The sequence below is a fragment of the Amphiura filiformis genome, chromosome 1, assembly GCF_039555335.1.
Source record: "Amphiura filiformis chromosome 1, Afil_fr2py, whole genome shotgun sequence".
Lineage (NCBI taxonomy): Eukaryota > Metazoa > Echinodermata > Ophiuroidea > Amphilepidida > Amphiuridae > Amphiura > Amphiura filiformis.
The window spans coordinates 62,348,636-62,372,138 of record NC_092628.1 but is presented as its reverse complement, the minus strand read 5'-3'; the positions used below and the strand labels follow the sequence as shown (position 1 = coordinate 62,372,138).

The following is a 23,503-nucleotide window of genomic DNA, read 5'->3' as shown; positions in this document are numbered from 1 at the left end:
GGAGCTATAATATTATAGCATCTTGTGCGCTATAGTAGGAATTCTAATTATATCGCATATCGCTTTATTTCAAATTACAACGCGAATGCACGACCTTGGATACAATGCTAACCAATCACGAGTGCGTTGGCATGGTTGGATTCACTTCCGCGTTACTCACGCCAGGGGCGTAGCCAGCTTTCTTGGTCAGGGGGGGCAAAATAAAAATTTTGGGGCACAGACGAAAAAAATTGCAGTTGCATCATACAATACATAGAGATTGTATGTCTTTGAGCTGCCCGAAAAAGGCCTTATTGGGATGATGTGCGAGAAAAAAAAAAAAAAATGGTATTTTACATTATTTTCGCCCATTATCCGGCTAAAAGGGCTATATATTGTTACAATGTGCGCGCGTAGCGTGGAAAAATTTTGTATTTTGCACTATTTTGGCCCTAAATTTTGCTAGAAAAGGGGCTCCTTGCCCTTTTTCTTTTGCTTTTGCCCTTTGATTTTCTCTTTCATTTTTTGGCAAAGGGGCCCGTTTTTCTTTCATTTTTTGTCAGGGGGGGGGGGGCACTCTGCCCCCCTGCCCCCGCTGGCTACGCTACTGACTCACGCACAGTCGCACACGCTGGCGTACACAAAAAATCGTCACGCTATTGAAAGCTACGTTCATTCAGTTGGAATTCCCACTATTGTTTGTAATATTTGAATGTTTCTATGTTCCAGTGTATGATGTATAAGCCTCTTCCCTTGTTTAACATTTTGTCATTAAATATATTTTCTACTGACTTTGTGAGCTTTGTTATAACTGTCAAGTACATATTTATTTCTGACATTGCAGTGGACAACTGACCAGGATCTGTCAGATGCTGTCGCAGATCTAGGGGTCAACGATTTGCTTGAGATCAAGTTTTACGAGAATCGTGCCAATGGACAGTCCAAGGGATTTGCAGCCATTTTTGTTGGTTCAGATCAATCATTCAGACTCATAATGCAAGGCTTGGTTAAAAGGTAATTGGGTTTTTACAGGCATGTTTTTGGGCCAAGAAAAGGTGGGCTAAAAATACAACAACAACAAAAATCCTGCATAGAACTTATTCTAAAATAAAAGTATTAAAGCATAGCACATAGCTTATTCGGAAAATGTTTGAAAGACAAACCTTGTATAATATTCTTCATTTAATTTGTTTTCCTGTGTTTTGGGGTTAGGGTTGGGATTGGAATTTGGTACAAATGTTGTTTAAAAGAAGTTGAATTGTCAAATTATTTCTCACAATTAGTGAAATCAGTACACTTGTAGAATATTTTGACCTTAAGGTTAGCTATGTCACATTATGTTTCAGGTTAATTTCCCTTTTGAACACAAATTAAGTATACCAGACCTTTTTTGAACAAGCACTTGCTTGGCAAGTTGGAAGCAAGTATCATATATATATATTTACAGACACAAAACTATGCATCATTGTTTCTTTTATTTCAGAGAGTTGCATGGTCAAGTACCTGTTGTAACACAATTTAATCGACAGAATCTACAACAGTTTGAATCTGCTTCAAGGAAAGGTAAGGGCTTGTGACACATCTACTGCATGATTTATAGGTTTATACATGTGTATCACTTTTTGGGAGTGAAATTGTACAAAATAACGCACGCGTACTGAGATGTTGATGCATCTAATATACGCATTTATCAACCTATTTCATACACGAGAAAAAAAATACAGTAATTTTTGCAATTTTTATAACAAAATTGTCACTAAAAATGTTTGAAAATACACTGTGTACTATGCGGAGTGCGGCCCGTGCAATTGTACAACATTATGCATGGCTAGTAATTTACTAACGTTTGCTCTGATTGGTTCTCACTATCTTGGAGTGTATGATTTGCCATCAATAGATTGTAACTTTTGATTCATGGCTGCACATGTCTAGGATCTGAGACTGAAATGGAAACATAGAAAAACAGAAATATAGAATGAGTGCTCTACTAGTTCCTTTTTTTTAATTGATTAACCAACTAAAAATTTAAAGAAGCATTCTTATATTAAAGAACAGGTGTTATTTTATGATTCCAATTATTTTCTTATTTAAAGCCCAAGGTGGAACTGATGGCAGACCAGGCCCTCCAACTGGGGAATACCGCGGAAGAAATGAGAATAATAAATACAATAACCATGATCAACCACCACCTCATCGTCATGGAGGTCCCCCAGGACCAAGAGGCATGGGTCCTGGTGGGCCTCCATTTGGAGGACCTCCAGGAATGGGGCCACCACCAAGGGAGCGTTTCCCAGGGCCTGGTGGTCCACCAGGTATGGGGCCAGGCCCTGGAGGGCCACCTCCACGTGGTCCTATGGGTCCACCACATGGACAAGGGCCACCACCTCCAGGTCAGCAGCCCTTCATGCCAGGTAAGGTGTTATTTCTAAAGTTCATTTTTCCACAGGATACTTTGGTTTAAATCTGTTAGAGAAATAAACAATGTTATAAATATTTAAATTGTTTCCACAAAAGATTATGTATCATATTTTGACCGAATTAGCACCCCAAGCGTTTAAGTCAGTCATTTTAAGGGGGCGCTTATTAAAATTATGAAATGAAATCATTTCCCTAAACGGAAATGTTTAGTTGGTGATTTTAATGAGACAGTTGATTGAATTTGTAGTACAGGAGTACTAAACAGTGCACAATCTGAGGTTACTGTTCCTAACCCAGGCTACTTCAGTACAGTGCACACATCCCGTAGTAAGGCTCTCTGTAACAATACGCGTACTGTACGGAAAAAAGCATAGTATCAACACGTCCGTTAATAACCTCCGATTGAGCATGTTATGAGGAATACAGAAAGTGGGCACTAAGATTGTTTTCGCAAAAAACATTCTTTAGGGGGTGCATTAGAGGAGGGCCGCTAATATGGTCAAACTTCATGTGTCTACACATTTATTTCATTGATTCCCTCACAGGTAGAGGTGGACCTCCACCGCGAGGTCCTCCACCACCAGGACCACATGGACCACCACCTGGTCAAGGACCACCTCCACCTCATGGTGGCCCACCACCACATCAAGGACCTCCAAATCAAGGCCCTCCACATCAAGGGCCACCCAATCAAGGGCCACCACATTTTGGACCCCCACATCAAGGACCTCCAAACCAAGGGCCACCACACCAAGGGCCACCACACCAAGGGCCACCAAACCAAGGGCCACCGCCGCACCAAGGGCCACCACCGCATCCGGGGCCACCACCACACCAAGGGCCACCACCCCACCAGGGGCCACCACCACACCAAGGGCCACCATTCCAAGGGCCACCACACCAAGGGCCACCACACCAAGGGCCACCACACCAAGGGCCTCCACACCAAGGACCTCCGCACCAAGGACCTCCACGTGGGCCTCCGCCCAACCAAGGGCCCCCAGGGATGCAAGGTCCACCACCTGGTATGAGAGGACCTCCACCACCAAGACCTGGTGGGGTAAGTGTAGCACATATTATATTTTGTTTATGAAGGTGTTTGCCACCTATAATAGGGATGGTAGATGAATGGGTGAAAGAAGCTTCTTACCCAACCCAACTTAGTTTAGTTTGTGCACCAACACCTGAATGAATGTATTCTTTGTTCATGATGATCACTCTGACAAATTAATTGTAAATTGATCATCTAGATCAGTATTGGTATAATGAATTAGTTGTAAAATGTTAGTTCAACAACTCTTCCTATACCTTTGTGCAGGAGTCAACCGTTGTTAATCTGTGATGAATCCACACTTGTACAGTAGCGAATACGCGTTACGTGAGAGCACATAAATTCCTCATGCCTGGAACCGATGTGCATGTGCATACATACTTATAAGTTGAATTACGTACTTTTTGGAGATAGCGGCTATAAACATTGCCGCGTTATTCTGTAGTTTTATTGCTGAAATCACCAATCTTTTTTCCAAGGCTGAGTGACAATGACTAACTGACACATTCCTCATGAAATAATCCTTTGAATTATACAATCTTTAGCTTATTTTCATTGTTGAAAGGGATTCAATCATGTTTCACCGTTGTTCATCACCATTTAACAACCATGCGTCTGCGTGGTTTACTATGCTCGGGCTTAAAGCTGCACGAGCGAAGTAAACCAAGCAGACGTGCCGGACACTCCAACGCAGACGTATCGTTGTTAAACGGTGATGAACAATGGTGAAACATGATTGAATCCCTAAGTTTTCAATCCCCACATGTAGTGTGAACTCAGTAATTGTTTTAAACCAGGCATTCTCAAATGGATATTCTGAAGTGCCACTGTGTGAAATGAAATGAATCTTTAGTGCCACTATCCAATGTGGTCCAGGAGTGTAAGCTGTGGCAGGGTTCCAGAAGTGAGGTAGCGTACCACTTGGAACCCTGCCGTGCACTACTATTTGAGAATGTCTGTTTTAGAAAATCCTACATGTACTAATACAATATGCTGCGCCATAGAGGCTCATTTATCATTCATTTTATGCTTATAATAGTGGTTATTTGGTTATTCCTTGGTTATTTGGTTATCGACCATAATAGTCCACTTGTGTGCCAAGTATATTGCATTTACTACTTGAAGGTGAAAGGTGCAGTATTTAGGTCTTTCTGTACAATGATTTGACTATGTCTATGTAACAATTTATACAAGAATATATTATCACTGTTATGGTTGTCAAGGCTGGAGGAGTTTTTGAGATGCTTTTGGAGCAAAATAAAGTCAACTTATACCTGCATAAAATTAGGAAAGTGCTCCGGTTACACATTACGCAAAGTGCACTAAACTTGTTATTAGTGTTTGAAGTTGCGGTACACTCTTTGGTCACATGCATTCCCTGAGCATGATGTACATTGCAGCTGTACATGACTTATGAAACCCTGTTGTACATACAAAAGTCACAGGCAATCATGGACATGCTCATTATGCCTGACAGCTATTAACTCAACGTTTATGCTATTTAGTGTAGGTGTAGGTGCTGCACTCTAACTGTGTGTAATGCTAATGCTATTCAATATCAATACAGTCTGGCCTTATCCCATGTTTTAAGCAGGTGCATTTTTTGCAAGGTGTGTGGGCATAGATTAATAACATAGATTGGAATATTTCACGCCTGTGCTCTCTAAGCATACTTGAATTCAGATGACGACAGTACAGCGTTCGGACCTGGTGACATCACTCATCTTACGCACAAAGTTTCTTTTGTGTGCACTCGCGCTATTTTTGAGTTCGCTCCCAAACCTGACTTAGTGTCAACCCCCACAGGCAACATGCCCACATTCCGATGTATGTGTGTGGGATTAAGTAGAAATTGTGTTTAGACCATTTCCTTTTCCCATCATGCACTAGTCCATAGGTCACATAGCAGTTTGCACTCTTATCTTCATGCAAGTTTGAAAATAAGATGAATGCTTGAAAGTGAAACACTCATTCAAATATATCTAAGATGATGCCAGTGGCAGAAATGACCTACAGAAATAGTACATGATTGGATTCATGGAATGGATCAATACCTTATGGATATGCATACCATGATACATGGGACATTTGTCTCACCTGACAGGGCTTGGTTTCACAAAACCTTCGTCTTGCATCATCAAGTAGCCGCCAAGTCTATAGTAGCGATGGCAATGTCTTGCAAGATGTTGTGAAATCAACCCCCCTTGCTCACTATGTACTGTTTAATAATCTGGGAATTTCTGTTCAGCAAGATTGTGCTATGTAGTGTAGTTACATGTAGTAGTGATAAGGTTGAATGTGGTATTTAATAAGTTAATGACTTGTAAGGATATCCTAGCATCTCCAACAACAGTTTTACTTCAATCCACCTCATGGCCATGATTAGCAACTAGCTGACACCCATACTGATTGATATAGGACATATGAATGTGTAAATGCAGAAGAAGATGATTTTGAAATTATTGCATATTTCCAAGCCAGTTATAAATGTAGGCTTAATAGTTTGTGTATACTTGTAATAATGTCCTTGCCAATGGTGTATTATATACAAACACAATATAAAAAATACTCTCCTGGGATGTACAAACTGTGAATTACCTGCACCAAGTTGTAAATGACAGTATCTCTGCGCCAACAGCAATAGTCCCCATAGTCATGAGGGCCAATTGCTCGATCGTGCATGTCTTCCAAATCACGCCAGCATCAAGTGCCTTCGTGATAAGCGATAGAGCGATGTGTATCTTTGCATTCACACAAAAAAACATAAAAATGTGTGCGCAGCAGTTTATATATGGCCGTGCGTTTTGAGCTGAGCCCACAAATAGGTGGTATTGTTTCATGTGTGCAACCAACATGGAAATTGACAAGGGTGTATAATTTTAAATTCATGTGCTACATGTACATGTAGTCAAATTTGGTACGGTACCAAATTGAAGGGAATATATATGTCAGCTACTTAAAAGTCACAAAAATGCCTGTTGTTATCTTGTTTTTGAGTAATTGCTAATTAATTAACCCCAAATAGCCATTTTTGCACGGTGGTAGATGAGGGGGAGCAGGATGAGGGGGAGCAGGAAATATGGGAACATTATAAGAGTAAGCTATATAGATCACAATACCCAAGAAATATTACTTTATTGAATCATTGAGTTATTCCTTAATTATAAACCAAGGTTGAAGACTTTTTTATTCTTAATTGGTACTTAATTTAAAGCAATGCCATTGAAATTCTAAAAGTTGCGCGCAAGATCGTGCTGGAAAATATGGAGTGAAATTTTTGTGTCCACTACAAATTTAATATGCTCTGAGTAGAATTAAATAAAGTGCAGGCCAGTAAACATGTATAAAAAATGTAGGCTTAATTACAAGATCAAACCCATAGTTTTAATGAGAAAATTGGGGGGGTAGCAGAACGTCCAGCCAGACCGATGAAGGTCCAAATCGGTATTTTATCATATGGCATCAGATGAGGATTTTTTATGGCTACAAATGAATCCTCACTAACTAGATTTGTATTTAATCAAGAGGTAACTGTATCTATAAGACTATAAATGCATCAGAATCAGCCAAAGAGTCCGTTCAACACTGTCATAGCCTCCACTGTTTTTTTCAAACATCTTTCTCAACATAAAAAAAACCTGCGGCCCCTGGACATTGGGGTATAATTTCATCCAATTTTTATGTTCTTCTTTTATTTACTTTATTTATTTATTTATAATCTATTAAGATGAGTCTAAACTGCATTTGTCAGTAAGTTGTTTTTGTGTTTTAGCTTTAAATATTGTTTAAATTCATGAAACTGTCCCAAACTATGTTTGCAAAGTTAATTTAGATATATTGCAAAATTTTGTTGGTTGGCTGGTAATTAAGCCATGATACGATACCCACCAGCACTTCAGTCAGAGTCGTGCATTTCATTTTTTTAAAGCAATGTAAGTGATTTTATTTATTTATTACTGTCTCTTATATTTGCAAATAAGTAGTTTGAATGTTTATAAAGGTTATAAAGCAATGTACTCTTCAACTTTTGAGATTATAGTATGTGTATCAAAAATCGCTGAAAATTTGCAACTCAAATTTTATCTGAAAAAATGATCGCACAAAATTATTTTACCAAACATAACACCTATCAAGTTATATATCACTGGAAAGGTCTAACTGAGGAGAATTGAAAAATGCAGGTTAAATTTCAATAGGGTGTATGGTTGTTTTTTAACTGTAAATTTTAAAATATAAAATTTTTTCTATATTTTTCAACATATTTTGATCTCTAACTCTATATGACTACACCCTATGCTTTTTTTAATTGTATTTCTGAACTCCTGAGACAATTTCCTGTTGAAAAATGTATACTTTTATCGGTGTAGGATGTCAAACATTAAAAATATACTTCATTGAACCGAAAACGGCGCGATTTTTGGAAAAACAGTCGGTGAAACAGAAATGGGCCCACCTCAAAACGCATGGCCATATCGCACTTCATGGACCAATCGGCCTTCATTAACAGGTGATGCTGAAACTTCACATGTTGGTTGTTGGTGTATAATCTGTAGCTACTACAGACTACATTTGGTAGATTTTGTAATTTGGGATGTGTGGAAAACCTAACGAATAGACTAGGAGAATTCTGTATAGCACTATGCTTAATATTATGAGAAACCCTACTTGTTGGATTGTCACTCATGGTGATGAAAATAAGATACCTGTTGGGTTGTCACTCATGGTGATGAAAATAAGCTACCTGTTGGGTTGTCACTCATGGTGATGAAAATAAGGTGATCAAGCAATAATTTCAAATGGCATTCAGCATTGCAAAGGTTTATGCATGTATCTTGTCTATCACAAATATTTTATAGACTCTCTATTTTCCACTTCATGAGCAACACACAAACATGGCTGAATCAGAGTTCTCCTAGTTGAAGTCAGTGGAAAAACATTAGTATTGTGATACATGCACATGTATTCAAATGTATTTTACATGAAAATGTTCCTTTTAAATCAATACAGCCTGGACAGTGGAACCAACCACCTATCCAGTACCAGGTAATATTAAAATACTTGTTCTAGCAAGTAGATATTATTGTAACCGTATTATGTTATGAAACCCATGCTGGTATGTATAATGGGCACCCCAACCATCAGCTTGAGTACTCCATAATAATTTCACCAGAATGGGGGCGTGACCATAAATAGCGCAATGCACCTGTGTGGATTTCATGATTCATAATAATTTATTGCTAGGTGAGTTGTAGCGGCTGACATGCTGCTGACTCAGGATTGCAGATTTACCATTGTAAATTAAGTGGGTTTTCTTAGACTACTTTATTTGTGAAGATTGCTCTATTCTTCCCAAAGATTTTTTCAAATATCAGACCTGAAAGTTTTCTGGAATCACAGATGGATACATCAGGTCTTTGCCATTCTAGATATGTATACTTTTATGAGGCCCAAACGTTTCCATAATTCCAGGGTTAAGACCACCCGTAAGGGATAAGTAACAGTAGTTCCAGAAAAATACAGCACTAAATTGTTTGGCCCTTAGTTCTAAAAATTGGCCAAATATTAAAAATTTTATTGCCAGTTAGAACTAAGTTAAGAACTTTTTTTAACTTACAAAAATTAATGCTGTATATACAAGGCCTTTAATAGCTGGTCATCTCTTTATCCTTGTAAAAGGACTAGTGACCTCCTGCAATAATGGGTGAAAATGTGTGTACATTATATACGTCTGGAAATTTTCAACCAATGTTTGGAAAGTGAGACTACCAAAACCTGGTTTGATTATTGTATATTTCACTGACTAAGTCTGTAAATCAGGTGTTTGCTCATAATGATTGCTAGAATTAATGGTGATCTGAATTCTGAAACAATGTTAATTGATTGTACTGTTACTGCTACAAGTAACATAATTCTTACTATCAGATCGTAAGCATACACTACCCATTATTGTTAACTTTTTTTGATAATATGTTGTAATTGCTAGGTTGAAAGAGGTCTTCAGTGGTTGTTAGATGAAACGCTTATAATTAAGGGCCTGCACAATAAAAGTAAATGTGTAGGAGTGCATGTCAACAACAACAAAGTAAATGTTATGTAGACTGATGTCCTATGTAGTATTAGTAGCTTTTTTACTGACTGACTCTAAACAAATGCAGATTGTAATTTTTCTTCCAATTTTGATGATCAAAAATGAAATAAATGTAGTAAATTAATTAAAATCTTCAGACATTTTTGATTTGCCAATCCATGTACATGTACCATTGGCATAAATATTTTAATAAATGGGGTTTTAGATTTCCGGTATATAATTTTGTTAATTAGTATTAGTTTGTTTCTTGACTTTTTGTCTTGTCATGTATTGTGAATCAGAATCTGTAGTGTTGATGTAAATGAATATATGAATATAGTTTTAAGTGGGACTCATTGTTATGTATTTATTCAAGGTGAGCAGTAGCTCAAGAACAGTAGCTCAAGATTCTAAATGCCTGTGTGCATATGAAATTATACAAATACTAAGGTACAGGCAACGGGCCTATAACACCAAAACCCAGAGGATGAGGGGTGATAGGCCTGTAGCCAGTACCAAGGGAAATGGGTTTGATCTATTTCCCAGATATGAACCATGTAGTACTTGTTCTAGTACACCTCTTACATGAGCTAATGGTGCCAATTATTCATTTATCTTAATTCGAATAAATAGGCCTACATGGTAACTTGCCATTCGTCATTGATCCAACATTCCAAAATTAAATTCCAAGTTCCTTAGAAAAGTGACAACAAAAATATTACATTCAATAGAAGTCTGACATGCAATTTAATTCTGGTGCCACATTTTGACGCTGGGATCGAACTTGTAGTCAAATAGCAGACAATATTCAAATGGTTAATAGTCTGGTTACATAGGTTAGCTGATGGTAGCTACGGTTTTTTTTTTGGTCTATTTTTGTTGTTTCATACACGATTGACCAAATTAATTGGCACCATTAACTCATGAATATGTAAGAGGTGTCATAAATTGTACTGTGTATGTAATTTGTACTATTAGACTCTTACTCTTTACTTACTCTGTAATTTTCCAAACACCAATCAAGTACCGTAGAATTCCGTCTAGAAGCATATATGCCTCTAAACGAGGGTTTTTTTTAACGAAAGATATGAAAGGCCAATACCCTTCTCTGGGTTTTGGTGCAATAGATTGGTCTTACAAATATACATGTTTGTACAGCCGCCTTTATCAGTAATATAGTTGTTCAAACTCCAAATAACGTTTTTGTTGAGAGTGTCTGCCTCTTGTCTCTTGTGTCAAAAAAACCTCGTTTAGAGGCATATATATGCTTGTAGACGGAATTTTACGGTATGTGTATTGTAAAGGTCCCACAATTGATATGTGTAGAGAGAGAAAGAGACAGACATACAGACAGAAAGCATGAAAGAAAGCAGCAGACAGACAGATAAAGACAAGCAGCATGATGAAGAGATAGACAAAGCATTAATAGATGCTATAAAGTAGCTTAACTATGGTGTCTCAAATTCTTGTCCAATTTCTGCAGCCTCCAGGACCAGGTGGGCCAGGACCAAGAGGACCAGGACCCATGCACGATCCTAGAGGACCACCCCCTCGACCTGAATGGGACAGAGGACCACCACCAGGTATGAAAGTACTATTTAGTATTTACTACCAAATATTGGTATTAACTGCATCTCTTTGCTATGTGATCCATTGGTCACCAATTACAGTACAATATTCAGCTGATAATAGATATTGGTATCAGTGCCACTCAAGGACAATTATTGCTTACTCAAGTTTGTTCGGGCTGTAATAGGTGAAAATTATTCGGCTTTTGTTACTGCGCGCATAGCTCACGTAAATTCATATAAGTATTTGCCAGTCACACATTACGCAACTCACAACTAGCGTAATGCACCTGTCACTTGTATGACGCATCTTACGACCCCGGGAATGGTGTGTCATTTGTCCAATGACCGTTATACCATCATTTTGATGACATAAAAAATAGCAAATTTTCAGTAACCCCAGTTCCCGCATGCTGATACCCAAATGTATTTTTTTCGGGGAATTGGGATTTTTAAAGGAAGATGAAACTGTATTTCGACTGATGATTTATGAGCAATTATTATGGATGGCCCATGGTAGTCATAACTTCTCATGGGCTCATCAGGTTTTGATATGTTGCTTGAAAGCTAGGGAAACCACTGATGATGGACATTTGATGCACCAAGGTAAAGTGACTGACATTGACACACCTATGTGTTTTCTTTATGTAGCAGCACTCTATAAGCATTTTTAATGTATGTATGTTGTAACTGACCAGTGGCTTCTCTGACTGTACACTGTGTCGATAATTTGACGGCAAATGACCCACCCATGATGCACCTTTCCCGGGGTCGAATAGTGTGTCATACAAGTGACAGGTGCATAAGTGCTGTGCCCAACTGCATATACACGCCATTCTATATCAATACACATGTGTTATGAGTCTAATTAATTATTATCCCAATGTTTTAATACCAGACATTTTAAATGAATCTCTGTAAACAATTTTGTATGCATATCTCTGGTATGTTATAGCACCAAACTTTCTCTTATGTGTTACCACTTTCGTTTTTGTTTTGTCCACAGGAGGTCCTCCACCAGGCGGTCCACTACCTCCAGGACAATTTGGAGGTCCCCCACCCCCTGGACAATTTGGTGGTCCACCCAGACCACCACCCCCTGGCCCAGGAGGATACCCACAAGGTGTTCCACCACCCCAAGGTATGCCCCCACCACAAGGTCCTCCAGGTGGTCCTCCACCTCCAGGAATGCAAGGACCTCCCCCATCAAGACCCATGCCTCCACCTCCACAGCATGGTGGACCACTGCCACAGCATGGTGGACCACCACCACAGCATGGTGGACCACCACCACAACATGGTGTACCACCGCCACAACATGGTGGACCACCTCCACAACGTGGTGGACCACCTCCACCTAATGCTGGACCCCCACCACCACATGGTGGACCCCCTCCACAACATCAACAACTCCCACCCCATAGTGGAGCACCACCACCTCACAGTGGACCTCCCCCACATGGAGGACATCCTCCACACAGTGGACCACCCCCAACAAGTCAGGCAACCCCTCCTCCTACTCATGGTGGGCCTCCAGCACCTCATGTTAATCCTGCATTTTTCCCAGGACAGGGTCCTCCTCCTTCAGGGCCATCCCCTGCACCTCAAGCATCACCGGTGAGTACAAGTACATATTTTTCAAGGCTTGTCCTTAGAGAGAATTTTAATTTTAATTTTGGATTAATTCACCAGATTCAGTTTTGGTTTAAAACCAAAAACTGATTCAGATTCAGTTTTTGGTTTAAAACCAAAAACTGAATCTGGTGAATTAATCCAAAATTATTAGCTTAAGTATGATAATTTTCTATACCAAACTTACTTTATGGTTTCGTAACATTTTATTGCATATCTATTAAATTAATTATAAAATATAATTTTGCAATGCATTTGATGGCTCATTCAAATAAAATGAATCTTCTGCTATATTTTTGGAGCCCTGCATTAGATGAGCATTAATATAATTGTTATTAGGCCAAACAAAATTAATTCTTTGTCTCACATCAAAAATTTAATGCAGAATGAGGCTTTTTAACAACATTATTTTTAAATTCTTTGTCTCACGTCACTTCTGACTTCAAAAATTCAATGGACCTCCTCGGCCATCAAGTGGATAACACAACGGCATCGAGGCCCACACAGCCTGATCTCGATCTTTAATAGTGCATCTTGCATCCAAATTGCATATTGTCAAGTTCAGTCCAGTGAATTCAGTGACACAAGGTTTTTTTTCCATCTAAAATTTCTTGCAAAATTGCCGCAAACGTAGCTGATGACTTTGTTGGTATAATACCAACCATATGCTTTCTCTTTCATACAACACCTTCACTCGTATTATTGACGTACCTGAAGCCATTTTCATTAAAAATTATTAGAAAGAAGTAGGAAAAACACTAGGCAAAAATAAGAAAAAGACATAAAAATGTAAGGTAAATTCAGGTAAATGTCGCCTGACAACAGCTGTACATGTCAGTCTCTGACACGGTTTAATGTGATCACCAGCCAGGCTAGTGTATCATTGCACGGTGAGGAAAAGAGCTGGAGCGAGATGATTTAATATGTCATGGTTTTTACATTTTACGATGATTTTGCGCATGCAGGCGACATGAGACAAAGAATTAATTTTGTGCACATGTACACATTTTGTTACACACACTTTTTCAATATCATATTCTTGATTGTTTTCAACTTAGCAGGGATATGATCAACAAGCTGCAGCACCAGCCAGAAGTGACCAGTACCGTCAACCAGAAAGGTAATATCACAATCCATCTGGACTTCATTTATTCTTTTATCCTGCAACTTTTGTCTTATATTCTACTTCAAAAGGCCCCCAAAAGATACCCTTAAAACTGTAATATTGAAAGTCCACACATGTCTAAAGAATTTAGGTAGCAACATTAGAATAGTGGCTGCACATCCAACTATAATCCTAATCCTAATGTAAATTTTAGCATCATAGTTTACTTCGAGTACTGTTAAATATCAAAAATATCAATTTTTAATGATTTGTCATAAAATGTGTATTACATTGCGAATTTCAAAAAATCAAAATTATTTGATATCAGAAGGACGATTCAGAATGCAATTCGATATGTCTGATGTGCTCTAATGTCCCACAATAAATACTGTCCAAACGCTCATACCCCTTCCCTTAAAGCTAAATTGGGATGCTAATTTCTTGAGTTGGCTCAATTTAAGTCAAACAGCAAAGAAAGAGGTGCTGAAATTAAAATTCCTCAATGACTCAATTTCAACCACATTCATTGCAAAATCTCCTGACAAGCATAAAACGTTTTCATAACATATTCAAAAGAATGTTTCTGAAAAAAAATGTTGCAAGTTGCCATAAAATATTATAACATAATGTTATTTAAATGTTGACCAAGCATTTTTTTAACGTATAACATTTTAACATTTTAAAATTGTTCTTTTGCTATATAGAATGTTTTAATAACCCAACATGTAAATTTATTATTTAAAATTTTTTTGATGTCTGAAGGAAAAACCTTATGGTATCACAATTCGGGTGTCGGTGACTGTCACCATGTTTTGTAACTTTTTGAAAAATGTTTGAGAAGTTGAAATAAAGACAACAAATGTATCAATGACCATATGACATAACAATGAATGTTCCTTTTCTTGTTCAGACATGATCCTCCTCCTCTACCAGCAGCAGCAGCAGCAGCAGCTCCCCCTAATGGCTCTGCTGCACAACTAGGTGAAACTGAGTTTGAGGAGATTATGACTAGAAACCGTAATGTATCAAGTAGTGCCATATCAAGAGCTGTTATGGATGCCAGTGCAGGTATGTATGTCATCTAATCAATCTTGCTTTGAATGTAGTTAGAATGTACACACATTATCATATGTGACATGATCAAGAGAAATGAGTTGGATGTCGTTAATATTGTTTTTGAGATATTGGCAAAAACAGTGTTCAAATTCTTTTGTTTTATATTGTTTTCAGCCATTGATAAATTGCTCATAACTTGGTAACCGGATGTCTGATTTTGATGGGGTTTGCATCAAAGTGTAGCATTCATAACCTGCCAGAAAATGATTGAAAATTGAAAATTGACGACATGTGACTCAATCAAAATTAATGCATGTGGAATATGCAAAATCTAAAAATAATGCTGGAATAAATTCTGTGAACTCAAAATAAGACCAGACTAATAAATGAAGGCTATAGCAATGGTTATTTTAACTGATTGAACCCCAAGAAGGTGCAAAGGTCTGGTTTAAGTTTATCAGGATCATATTTTTGGACAGGCAGTTTTTGTGAAAATGATAGGCACTTGTCAAATCCTAGCTAAAACCCTGTTGTGATATATGTGGCAATTTTTGTGGCATCACCTTACACCAGGTCAAATGTGGTGGTGGTGGGGGGGGGGGGAGTCCTCTACTTTTTATGTCTCAATTTGGCTAAAAGCACAAATCTTGTCAGTATGTTTGTATTATGTAAAATACTGATCACATAGATGTTGGAATTACCATCTTTCCCATATGTAAATAAAAATTAGTATGAGTGCTATGTGGTTTTTTTGTTGTTGAAATAATATCACAATTTGAATTGAAAAGAAGCCTGAGAAACAAAGTAGTTTTAAAAATATTCTTCACATAATTAATTCACATTAGGCCAAAATAAAGTCTGTCTCAGACTCATTTGGTAAAAAAGCTAGGTGCTATGCAGTGGTTTTTCTTCATAATTTTCACAATGAAACCACAATGGTATTTTTTTTAATCATTTGAAACTTTATTGTCTTTTTATTATTATACAGACTTGACATTTAATATGGAATATTTTTTCGCAAAATTCCAAGTCTGATCTGGTAGAGGTCTGCATAAACGCCACGGGCTAAATATTAATTAGGGTGTGTCTTGAGATGGTGTAAAATAATTGTTTGACAGAAAATGTGCTTTCCATTAGTTTACATTATGGCGCTCATAATGTAGTGAATTAGCCTAAAATGGCGGATTTAAGGAGACTGAATTTGATTTTTGTTGGGGTAAAATTTCTGAATTTGAGCAACATTATTCTGATATTATCAAATGTATTGAGGTTTGAGGCGATTTTACTGAACCTAAATACCAATAGGTGTTCGTCAGAACTGAAATGCACCTGTGATTTACCAGTTTTGAAAGTGGAAGGAGCTTTGAAAATATGGTTCTTAAAAGTGATACGCACTCAGAAAGTTTGATTGGTCCCCTGGGGCCAGATGTTATAAACTTACTGTACACAAAGAAACAGTGTGAGCTCATTGGACAACCAGGAATCCGCACAGTTATTTTTGTACCGTAAGTGTATAACATTTGACCCCAGGGCCATTCAAACTTTCTGAGTACATACAGCTTTTAAGAGCCCTATTCTTAAGCTCCTCCCTGTACAAAAACTTGGTACATTGTGCGTATTTCAGCTGTGATGAATGCCAGTTGCTGACGAAGTTTAAGAAATATCACCTCAAACCCCTATAAATTTGATAATAACAGAACCATGTTGCATAAAGTCCGAAATTGTGTCACCCACAAAGCTCAAATTCAGACTCCCAAAATCCGCCATTTTAGGCAGATTCGGTACATTATGAGCACCATAATGTAAACATATAGAAACCACATTTTCTGTCAAAGAGTTATTTTACACCACCTCCTTACACACCCTGATTAATATTTAGCCCGTGCGGTCTATGCAGACTCCGTCCAGACCAGTCTTGGAATTTTTCAAAAAATATTCCATATTAAATGTCAAGTCTGTATTAACATTCAAACCTGTCAAAATATTACCCATATTGTTGTAACAGTTCGCAAATGTGCTAAAAGTTAACTTGTATTTGTCATATGTATTTTGTTACATTGAATTTTTCAGGTGATTATGCCAGTGCTATAGAAACACTTGTGACAGCCGTCTCACTCATTAAACAATCCAAAGTGGCCAATGATGACCGCTGCAAAGTACTGGTCAGCTCTCTACAAGATTGCCTGCATGGTATTGAGTCCAAGTCATATGGATCAGGATCACGGTAAGGGGTTATAGTGGCCAGGGCTTATAGTATGTGTATGCTATTGTATTTTTATGTTGAAATGTATTGGACATACCTTTCAAATCCTGTAATAATGGGCTGCAGTGAGTACACTAGCCTCAAGAACATAATGCTATTCTGAACACATGTACAATCTGAGTTTTTCATCTTAAAAGATGATAACAATACATTTTGATTTTATCAGGTCACGTAAAGAACGTAGCTCTAGAGAACGAGAAGAAGGTAGCCGACATCGCAGCCGTGAATCAAAAAGCAGTAGACACAAAGAGCGCCGAGAACGTTCCAGAAGTAGAGAGTACCGTGAACGAAGCCGTGACAAAGAATATCGTGACAGGGGTGAACGTGGTGATAGGGACAGGGAGAGAGAACGAGATAGGGATAGAACGGAATACCGTCGACGCTGATTTCCCTAGTGCCTTCTGTATGATATTTGGTAAGTACTTAAACGTGTTTATATATATATATATATTTGGTAAGTACATGAAAAGTGCTAATTATGAGCTTTTATATTTTGATACCTTATATTAAGTGCTAATATATGCTTCAAGAAAGTGGTACTACACTTTAATTTCACCGCAAATTTGGTAGTGACATCGTTGGTTGAGCAGTTGTGCCAAAATAATGTAAAAAAAAATGCCAGTGTACACATGGTTGAGAAAAAAAAATGCAAAAAAATGCCAGTGTACATATGAAAATTCTGTGTGTGATTAGGTTGGCATATGATACTGAGACCAATGAAATACGAACCTATGTCACTATCAAACTTAAGGTGAAATAAAGTATAGTCATGATGGAACTTTGCAGGATTGGAACCATTTGCCTGTCAATTATGTGCTGTGTTTGTTGTATGTAGTTGCTTTTGTATTCAGTCCTTTTGTTTCAGTGATAATTGCAGGTGAAGAATTGACCGATGCAAGATTTGTCTTTGCAAATTGGGAAGCAAGGTTTGTATATATTTTTGTGCCTAAGTACACAAGTGTACAGTATGTACATCACTAAGAGTAAGTCTGAAGGTTACTTGAATATTATGGTAACGATATGACTTGATGTATTACACATGATCATTTCCTATTTCAGCACAACACATCTACTTGAAGATTCTTTATTTTCCATTTCTAACTACATCTGAATTTAGATATGTTTGTAACATTCATGTAATGATCTGAAAAATAAGTGCAATGGTTATCTTGTAATAAGGAAACCTTCCTTCTGTTTGTAAATTATGAAAGTTGATTGAAATTATGTGTATAATGTTTTATTGTCTGTTAGTACCTATTTGCTTTCAAAATGTTCACTTCGACCTGCATATATCTATGTGAGTGATTAGGGACAGATGATTTTCATAAGTATATGAAGAGCTTGTTTCCAAACCATGTTAAGTCCACGAGCACATGTTTCTGATTTACCTGTGTGATATTTCAATGTGTTGTGATGCTATATATGTGACACGATCTGGTCCATGGCGGCCAAAGGCGGCAAATTTGAAACTGAGATAAAGGCAAAAATATGGTGTAAAAAACAATAAAATACATAAGAAAATACACATCACAAAACCTCATAACTTTAGAACCAAGTATGCTAGACCTTTGGTGTTTTCAGTATCTGATAGCCTAATGTTACTACAAGGTAATAATTATAGTAACTCAATTGTCAAAAATGCCTCCTTTGGCCCCATGGAGCAGATCGTGTCACATATAGTAATTTCATTTGGATACACCATTACAAAGCAAACAGTGGATGGATGCACAGTAACAATACTTTGTGAGGCCTTTGTTTCCAAAATGAGAACAGTAGTCTGCATATTGTTAAACAGCATTTTTGTGGTAAATAATGGCTTGTTGATGGTACAACTCATTGTTCCTAATGTCAAACTTGTCAAAGTAATTGGGATTGTATTACACTTATAAATGAGAAACATGTGGTTGTGGACTTAACATGGTTTGGAAACAAGCTCTTCATATGTAGAAGATACCTGTTACATAGTACTCTCCTTTATGAAACCAATTGATTCATTTGAATGACCTCAAATTTCTGTTGCAAATGAACATTGCTTACATCCATGAAATGCTTATTTTCTATATGTGTGTGATACTCTTATTATAGCATAATCTACAACAACTTGAAATAAAAAAAAAAGTGTACAATTTTCATGGTGATGTTGTATTTTTAACATGAAAAGTATTGTAAATATTGTAAAACAATCAATGTTGAATACATTTTAAATGTGTATCTTATACTAACCTGAGTAACCTCTCTTTTGCAGTCACGTGTCACACATCAACCTGTTACATACATTGTAGTACTCTCATTTATTGGGCTGGTAATGGGGAAATAGTTAAATCACAATGCTTCAGTACTGTCTGGCATGTTACTAAGCTAATGTAGTTGAGGGTATTGGTGGACAGATGGAATTAGGTGATGAAATCCTGGTATTTCACATAGGTAGTGACGATACAGGTGTTAACAGTGCAAAAAAGCTTGTGATGGCTATTGAACTGAAAATATGTAGAAAAAATATGTATTTGTATTAACATTTCCAGCAGTACTGCTTCCATTTTAAGCTCCACAGGATAAAGATGCCAATTTTGTAATGTGAACAGGTTTTGTTGTTGTGTAGATATGAGTGTAAAAACCTAATATTATGATAAACAAGATTTACTGCAATCACCAATAAATGTTTATGTAACTCTGTGTTACTAGATCACACACCTACTAGTATGCACATAATTTGTGCAGTCAATAATCCTGTTTATTGTGGCTATTTTGAGCATGGTTCAGGACAAAGTAGGTTAATAAAATATGACATCCACTTCATTACAGATGTTCATTAGTTCAATTTATCAATTGATAGTTTATTTAGGATGCAGAGATGTTCTAAACACTCTTGAGCATATCATACTAGGCAATTGCAAGAAGCATAGCTATTTTTTGGTGACATAATTTCGGTCACTTATCAGAAAAGCATTTGCTGATATCTGATCGATAAGTCAGAATCATGCTGTAGTATCAAATTGCAACCAGTTGACTTGAAGGCAACTTTGTTGTTATGTCGCTAGCCATGACTAAACCCCGGTAGCGATTGTGAAAATGCTACCAGTGTTTGATTACTATACTGTGACTGCTAGTATGATATACCCTTTATGGCTAACTGGACATATTATTGTGGTTACTGCTTCTTTTACTCCACATTGGAACCACCTGCTGTCCCTGTCAAAATGCGCTTTTATGAACATAGACGGCCTAGTAGTGCAGCATCTGAGTTCTGAAACCACATTCACATCGAGTCTCCTGGACACTTCATGGACTTGGACAAAGTTCACATACCTGACAGGGACAGCAGGTGGTTCCTACGTGGAGTCAAAGAAGCAGTTCAGATCAAACCAACCAACCAACTAGTTCAAACTTTCAGGAGTCTACGAGTCTGTTATAAGGTCAAAGTTCAAAAAGATCATGACCCGATACAGTCACTCACTCACTGATGAAAGATGGAGTACCATCTGAAAATTCCATGGTAGGAATTAATTCCTTGTGTTTGGATCAAATGTTTAAATCAAAATCAAGAAATGCACAATGTTGCTCTCAGGATAAATCTCCCACAAGTTATCTATTCTAATGTTTTCTCATGTTAGTACAATCAAGATGTTGCACAAATTTCTATTATTATTATTATTATAAGAAAAAAAATCACAACCCTTTGGGTGAAATCAAGACATGCAAGTAAAATGCGATACATATTTTAATCAGCCTAAACGAACTGTTGCTGCATACAGTACATGTAGGTAGGTTTTTGTTTGAATCATTTTACAAATTTTAGCTTTGGTTATTAAATCTGATGTGTTAATGCTGTGACTATGATACTATCATTTTCTATGAGGAAATGTGTAATGTACTGGGTAAAATTCAAGTTAGAAATATTTGCTTTTCATAGCCACTGCAATATTTTTGGGTAATTATTATACAAGATGCATGTTAGCATTGTTGGGTTTCCAATCTGTCTTAAGTTTATGTCTGTGCAAGTAATCCTTTCCAACAGATTTGGAGTAACTTAGAAAATGATTCAAACTTGTTCAGATATGTCAGATAAATAGATATTATAGATAAAATTAGATTTTACATTGTACCAAATTTAAGTCAATATGTTAAAGGTGATTTCAACTGACAAGTAGTGTATTTAATCCATGTCTAACATGTTTGCTGTAAGGATACAATCTTGACCACCAGCAACATGCACCTGAAAAGAATGGTAGTTAAGTTTTTCAGGATGTTTTTGCCATCACAGGATGTATTTGTTTTTTATCTGACTTAAACTTACAATCTTAAATTTACTAGATTTAAATGATCTGTAATTGATAATAATATTTATATTTAGGTAATATATCTGCTTAGAGCATATTCTAAGTTATGAAATTCTAAGTTAGGAAACTAAGTTATGAAATCCAGAAAACTCAAGTCCAATGCTTTTGTGTGGTATGAACACTACACCACACAGTGAAGATGCCATGTTATTTGTAATCTGTGTAATAAGCCGTTACTGTATTTGAAAAAGTTGCCGTATTCTTTTTATATTCATGGAATTATATCATTTATCAAACTGTTGTGCTTGATAAAATAACAAAGGCAATACTTGCACAAGAAATGCATAACCATCTGTAGCTAGACTTATATCATTCCAAAATAAGTTGTAGGGATAAGTTGTGGACAGTTACTTTAAGCAGCTTTAGAAAAACATAAAGCATATTAACCTTGTATAACAAGCATTTAATAATGAAAGTTAGGGAAAATAAAAGATCCTTCTTGTCTGGATCCACGATACCCAAAAGACACAAATACTAGAACCAAACTCTTCATTTGTTTTAGGAATTAACATCATAAAAAAAGATTAGTTCCTAGTTATAATTGAAGGACTGCATATGTATCCTAATGATATTACATTAAGCAATTTATGTAGCATAATGAAGCATAGCTGTGACTATGACGTGACCATTGTAATTCCAATGTTTATCATGTCAAATTTGATCATGCTTTAAATGCATGTCTTGTCCAAGGTAGATTTGAATTAGTAATTCATTGAATTGATACTAATTAAATTAGTTCCTGCAAACTAACAATTCATTGAATTCCTCAAGCATTATTTACTTGGAGACATTCATCCCTGATAGCAGACCAAAGGGGTTGAGCACATGTGTTGACAATACGGTGGGTCACAGTGTCATATTCAAAAGTTAGTAGTCCCCTTTTTCTTTGGGGATGTGATGTATTTTGCTGAAGGAAACAGATTGTGCAAATTGATCAAACGGGGACTACAAAGTAGTGTAGGTTGACTTAAAGATTGAAATATAACAAAGAGAGGCCAAGAATACATAGTTTAGAAATAACTGTGGGATTAGGATTGCTTTGTTGTAGCTTGCTGGTCAATTAATATGTAGCCTAAATAGCATTCAAGTACTTATTATTTAGAAATGATATAAATAATTATGCTATTATTATTATTATTAATTTTGAAATTGTTTGTGTGCACTGCTTGTATGCTAGTTTTACTAAGTGCTAAATTATATTTTCTCTGATAAATTGCTTCCATGTACATTAGCATATAATACTCCTATGTATCAACTAATAGTGGATTAGACAACATATTTTATCAATGAAATGATGGGCAGTACAATGCTTGAAATTTAATTTTTATTTAATTTCTAGGAAATTTGCAGGATATTCTGAATTACAGGATTATAGGGAAATGTGAGGGGTGTTTTTTGGTGATAATACCAATACAAGTACAACATGCTGGAAATATGTAAAAATTGCGAAATTTTCTTGAAAAAGGCTTAAAATATTTAAAAATGCTATGTAAATAGAAGTTTGATCATTTGTGTGAGTTTTTCTAAATGATCTCGACCTCAAATTTGTAATAAAATAATATAAATTTCTCATTCAAACGATGACCTCTCACTTTGTACCACTCCTTTTTTGTATAAATGTAACAATTGTAGAATATTTAGAAGTTATTTTGATCATGGTTTTAGATATTTTCTAGGGAAACTCTCTTTTAATTGTTTAGGGTTTACAATTTGTCCACTCTGAAGTACAAACCGACAATGCTTGCGATTATACAGCGCATAAACATTGCTCATTGCTGCGTCTCTGCTGCTTGTATGCGTGCCTTTGAAGTCTGCACAATGTGTATGTCCACGTCAGTACTTTAACTACTTTGTACTTCAGAGTAGACTGACTGTAGGCAACAAAGCTGGCTTTTTTAAATTTCCATGTTTGCTTTTCTTAACAATATCCAAATATTTATACCAGAAAAAAGCCTTGTTTTTGTCAAAAAATAACACCTATTTGAGAACACACTATAAATAAACTAAAAAACTTTCCAGCTCAACAA

The 23,503-nt window shown here is 36.7% G+C and overlaps 1 protein-coding gene across 3 annotated transcripts in view; it reads left to right on the top strand.

Moving 5' to 3' along the window:
- Positions 1–23,503, top strand: part of LOC140150441 (uncharacterized) — a 39,077-nt gene that overhangs the window by 5,900 nt on the left and 9,674 nt on the right. The window contains exons 4-14 of one of the 3 annotated variants that reach the window (XM_072172462.1): positions 824–993; positions 1,463–1,542; positions 2,073–2,390; positions 2,943–3,457; positions 8,456–8,491; positions 10,999–11,098; positions 12,090–12,700; positions 13,777–13,835; positions 14,731–14,888; positions 16,947–17,100; positions 17,306–17,554. In XM_072172462.1, coding sequence (XP_072028563.1) covers positions 824–993; positions 1,463–1,542; positions 2,073–2,390; positions 2,943–3,457; positions 8,456–8,491; positions 10,999–11,098; positions 12,090–12,700; positions 13,777–13,835; positions 14,731–14,888; positions 16,947–17,100; positions 17,306–17,525 — 2,421 coding nt within the window. In that variant the 3' untranslated portion in view covers positions 17,526–17,554. Of the gene's footprint in view, positions 1–823; positions 994–1,462; positions 1,543–2,072; positions 2,391–2,942; positions 3,458–8,455; positions 8,492–10,998; positions 11,099–12,089; positions 12,701–13,773; positions 13,836–14,730; positions 14,889–16,946; positions 17,101–17,305; positions 17,555–23,503 lie in introns of all 3 variants that reach the window. The other 2 variants (XM_072172457.1, XM_072172471.1) reach the window with 2 other exon arrangements.